Genomic DNA, 5000 nt, shown 5'->3' on the forward strand with positions numbered 1-5000 from the left:
ATAAGTGGAAACTAATTTTGTATGGTAACATGTGATGCGCGATCGTTACACACTTGCACAGAAAAGTCACGGCCACGCTGAACTAGAAATAGACGGGCAATATTGAAGATAAGTTGTTCTGCTCACCTGCCACGACCGCCCGCACTTCTCGTCGTCGCTTCAAATACTAAAATGTCTCAGATTAATGGGTTATTGTTTCAATCTGTCAATGTTTCGTCCACAGCTCCACCCCTGCGTATGGCGTATTACGACCGTACTGTCAGGTCCTGTGAAGTGACGTTTCTTGTCGAGTACACATTTCAGGTCTGCGCCATGCCATGCCTGCTGAACTTGTAACGTCTTGGCACGGTTACTTTGGAAAGGCGGACGAAGCAAAAAATATGGACTGTTTTGTGAATCCTAGGACTGGGACAAAAAACACTGCTGTAGTTCGAAAAGGAATAATATCAAACAAAAACCTTATGGTGAAAGGGGTTACAGGTGTTTGTGATAGCCTGAGTGTCTGATCTGTCTGAAAATATCATAAACAATTACTAACAGCAGCTGGCGCTGGATATGTTAGCAGGATAATGTGCACGTTCATGCAACAAGCTGACATAAAATATGTAATTAATATGTATCCATACTAGCCCCTCACTGCACATTTTGGAAATGAACTTTGCGAGGAATAAACCCATCATGTTAATAATGAATCAGCATGACATCATACTTACGTAAAGTCCCCGATACCTGAGGAAACGAAAGCGAAACAAAACTAAATTCGCAACGACGCGGTAAGCTTTGGCATAATGCTGATATGTTTTATGGATATTAAATACAGTAGAGAGCATGATCATGTAACGAAACCAGAATAATAATATTGTAAACGATTAGATGGTATCAATTATTTACGGACATGTACGAAAAGACAAACGAAACCCCAAAAGCAATCCATGTCACTTAGACTGTGAGCGACAGTGTATAACAGTATGTTTGTAAATGGTTTTAGGTTACTGTTTGCACTCACATTTGTAGGGCTTTTTTTTTGTAATGTTAATATGGAATAATTCCGTGTTTGTGAACGTGTTTCGCTTATTTCATAAACATTTGTCATTTCCTGTTTAATCCTCGCTATAATAAACTTGGCACGAGATTGCTTTCTTTTGTTTATGGATACTTCATGTAGTTTGTTACTCATACATTTAAGACACATCAATGTTTTTTAATATCTGGATTAAAATATAAGGCACTGAACACACTAAACCTCTAACCCTAACCATCCCACTATTACATCCTTCAACAGGATCATTTTTGTCAAAGATGTCTTCAGATGAGGTAAAATGTTATGGAAAACATTTTTTTACAGTATGCAATGCTTATAGCCTCTAATCTCTGACATCTGTGTCATTTCAGGAGTTCTCTCTTGTATCTGAAGATGACCTACAGAAAGTCCTGAATGAAATTAAACATCTCAAGGTGGGTGCCTCTTGTTAAGACCAGGTCTTGGAAGCATTTATCTACTCCTAATCAGAAGCTCACAAAAACATGTCTTTTGGAACTGTTTTAATTATTGAACAGTTGCAGCACGAGGCCCTGCTGAAGGACCATAAACTTCTCAAAGAGGCTAGTGACAATAATGTCAAGTTTGCTCAGCAGTTCCAACAGAGATCTGCACAGTTGAGAAAGAACCTGGAGGAAGAAGAGAAGAAGCACAATGAGGCTTTGAAGAAGGACCAGGTCAGGATGTCACCCATTATGCACTGGGACAGATCAGCATCTAAACATAATCTAGGAGTAACATACCATTCTTATTCTAACATAGATTATATTATGTAAAGGTTAAAGTGATGTAACAAAGGTAATGTGAGGTCATGCTTGTGTTGAGTAATCCCACCTGTATAGTGGATTAACGACTATTACTGGCAACCACTTGTAATGATATTCAACCTTTAATTGTAGGAAAGGCTGGAGAGTGTAAAAAAGGAGAAAAATAAACTCATGCTAGAGCTCATAGAAATGGAACAGGACCTGACAAAGATGAATGAAACCAACCACATCTTGAAACAGCAGACTGAGGTTCGGCACACCATGCAACTTTTACACGAGGAGAGGGGAGTTGGGCAGCTTTTCTAGTTATTCAGGAAATAAGTCTACTGTTATTGCCGGTAATGCCTGAGTGTACCTGCAGGAATTTAAAAAATGCAAATAGTAAAACTGGGAAGAGTGTATGTGCATATATGTATTCTCATAACCTCAAGTTCTGAAATGATTTAAAAAAGAAAATAAAAGCCACACATGATATATATCACAGAAAAATAATGTCATACAAGATGTCCAAGATGTCCCTTATGGAAGCTAAAGATGCAATACAACTTAAAAAGGCAAAACAGTTTTGCATTGATGAAAGCCATTTAGACTGAAACATTTTCAATCTTTGATGTGTATTTAGCATCTTTATGGATCATTTAGCATCTTTATGGATCAAGCAGCTATTGCCTGTTTGGTGTGTAGGTTTTTTTGTTTGTGCATAGTATGCAGGACTTTCCTGATTCCGCTGAACTTCAGAAACAGCACCCTGTATGCGTCATGTGAAAATAATTGTTTGGGATGCTGTCTGCTTTAGGTGTCCACTGCAGTGCCTGAGAAGAAGGTTGTATTTAAGGGAGAGACATGTGAAGTAGCTCAGTCCCTAAGCTTTGATGTGAAGCCCAACATTGTGTACCCTATGGAGGGAGGCACCGCCCTCATCACTTTCGAGGATGCACAAGGTCTGAAGTGTTTACTCGTGTCCTCAGTTCCTCATTCAATGCTTGTTCAATGCTAAACTGCGCAGGAAAGTAGCTCACCAGAAGGCCAGTGGGACCCCACACTGGTCAATCTCTGACCCACAAGGCCACTGCTTGGCCTTGGCCTTATTGGAGTGGTTGGCCATTCTAACACAATATTAATATTGGATTGGTTGTGGGAGTTGAACTGGTGTACCAGTGGTTTTGCTGGGATTTCTGTGTTAGCGTCACTGCTAGATTTAGAGTGGTCCATTTGCCGTTAACATAAAGCAGTCCTGTGATCAGACATTGACCAGTAATAAAGGCCCTATATATAATTTTTGTGCAAATCATATATAGCAACTGATGAGCAACGGAGTCTAACTGTACACATATAATGTGTATTTGTATAAAGTAGTACTTCAGCTTTTCTTTGTGTAATCTTATGATGTACCTTGTTTACTCTTCAGTGGCTGAAAAGATCTTGAGCCTGATGGACCACGTGGTGGAGATTGGAGACTGTAGCATCACCGTACAGGCAAAAACAGTGAATTTCCTTGTGCCTACCTACGTGGAGGTACGCCTACAAGCTCCGCCCACGGGCTCCACCCTTTCAGCCCAACGGGTGGATGTGTTTTGCATCTCCTGTCCTACATTAAACTACTGTATTAGTTTAGGCTCAGAAAGTAAAAGGCACACTTTTGACTTTGACCGCTGCCTTTCTGAACACGCGCCGCGGTTGTGGCTTCAGTTAAGTCTGTCTGACTGAGATGCATTCTGTTAAACTCTGTCTTTCCGACTCAGATGGACACTCAGGTTTGCCCACGCCGCATCCTTGTCTCAAACCTGCCAAAGGAGGAGGCCGAAGAGCGGATCCTCGACAAGCTCGAGATTCATTTCTCCAAGTCGAGGAATGGCGGAGGGGAGGTAGAGGAAATAGACATGCTGCACGATTCCGGCAACGTGGTCGTCACATTCATAGATGGCAGCGGTACGTGTAATGACGCGCATCGCGACCTATTGGCACAGGCTTTAGTCACAGAGCAAGTTTAGTTATAGAATACGATGTTCGCCAATGATGGATTTGATTCAGGATTACAGATATTTCTGCAGGTGAAGAATACATCTTTTCGCTTTCTGTAGTTTCCAAAGGCCTCACTGATAAACTCATTCATGAGGTCGAGATGGAAAGGGGGAAAAAGCACAAGGTGAAGGCTACTCCCTTCCTCAATGGCGAGATCACGTTTTTCCAGGTGAGGGAATGGTTCAGAAACATCCTATTTGGGGTTGAATAGGGTTGAATAGCAGAAAAGCCCAGCATTAGCCCAGCAATGATCATACTTACCAACCAAATCTCACGTGACTCTCTGTGTCTTCGGTTCTCTGCACAGACTCATTACACCGTATGCAAGAAGACAGTGCTGCTCACTGGGATCCCTGCCATCATGGAGCAGGAGAACTTGCAGGACCTTCTGGAGATTCACTTCCAGAAGACAGCCAATAGTGGGGGAGAAGTGGACGCAATCGTTTACAACCCTGTGGGTCATAGCACGCTGGCTGTGTTTGAAGAGGATTCCCCCAAAGAGGAGTAGAACCAAACAGAAAAATTAATGCAGTCTGATTAGAGCTGAACCATCAAAGATGAAGTCTGATTATAGCTGAACGATGTCCAACTAGGCTCCTACAGGCGTTCCTTTCCTCAGACGTTTGTTCCAACTTTAATTTATTTTCCATTCATAGGTGGCTTTCACACTCAGTTTAATCTGAATCAGAGTTCTGTTGGGGTCAAAACTTGGTGATGGCTTTTCTTTTGGCAATTTGGCTTCATTTTTAAATTTGGGACCAGACCACAAGCACCGTCCTTGATTTCACTTGTAAGAGGTGGTCTGGGTGTGATTTGGAGCATGTACTATTGCCCCTACTCATTCAGAAAATAAATCCATGAACAGACATCCCACTGCCAACTTTACTGTAATAACAGTATTAGTGGTGCAAAAATCCACTGAATGCATTCAACAGACTCCTCTTGCTAACACGTGCATTTTGGCAGAACTGTACAGTGTGAAACCAGTCCAGAAGTATTTGTATTTGGACTCCAAAACAAACCCAAAACCATGGAAACGTCCAAAGCGTGCGGTGCATGGGCCTATGAGTGGAATTTAAAGTATGCTACAACAGGGTTAACTTTAATTAGTGCAGCGATTTATCAGAGGTGTTCGTTAAGAGGAGAAAACAACCATATTTACTCAAACTGGT

The 5000-nt window shown here is 41.6% G+C and overlaps 2 protein-coding genes across 18 annotated transcripts in view; one reads left to right on the forward strand and one right to left on the reverse strand.

Moving 5' to 3' along the window:
* grna (granulin a) overlaps positions 1 to 224 on the reverse strand; it is a 23473-nt gene extending 23249 nt beyond the window's left edge. For 12 of the 17 annotated variants that reach the window (XM_035523848.1, XM_035523882.1, XM_035523852.1 and 9 more), the window contains exon 1: positions 127 to 223. The gene's annotated coding sequence lies outside the window, so the exon portion shown is untranslated. Of the gene's footprint in view, positions 1 to 126 lie in introns of all 17 variants that reach the window. The other 5 variants (XM_035523867.1, XM_035523839.1, XM_035523841.1 and 2 more) reach the window with 2 other exon arrangements.
* Positions 225 to 739: 515 nt separating this feature from the next.
* Positions 740 to 5000, forward strand: part of ifi35 (interferon-induced protein 35) — a 5241-nt gene continuing 980 nt past the window's right edge. The window contains exons 1-10 of the mRNA XM_027025676.2: positions 740 to 773; positions 1283 to 1314; positions 1393 to 1455; positions 1558 to 1716; positions 1939 to 2055; positions 2603 to 2747; positions 3215 to 3321; positions 3549 to 3735; positions 3888 to 3997; positions 4136 to 5000. The exon at positions 4136 to 5000 is cut by the window's right edge and continues 980 nt beyond it. Of these exons, the coding sequence (XP_026881477.1) occupies positions 1300 to 1314; positions 1393 to 1455; positions 1558 to 1716; positions 1939 to 2055; positions 2603 to 2747; positions 3215 to 3321; positions 3549 to 3735; positions 3888 to 3997; positions 4136 to 4336 (1104 nt within the window). The 5' untranslated portion in view covers positions 740 to 773; positions 1283 to 1299 and the 3' untranslated portion in view covers positions 4337 to 5000. The remainder of the gene's footprint in view (positions 774 to 1282; positions 1315 to 1392; positions 1456 to 1557; positions 1717 to 1938; positions 2056 to 2602; positions 2748 to 3214; positions 3322 to 3548; positions 3736 to 3887; positions 3998 to 4135) is intronic.

The sequence above is a fragment of the Electrophorus electricus genome, chromosome 1 (assembly GCF_013358815.1).
Source record: "Electrophorus electricus isolate fEleEle1 chromosome 1, fEleEle1.pri, whole genome shotgun sequence".
Classification (NCBI taxonomy): domain Eukaryota; kingdom Metazoa; phylum Chordata; class Actinopteri; order Gymnotiformes; family Gymnotidae; genus Electrophorus; species Electrophorus electricus.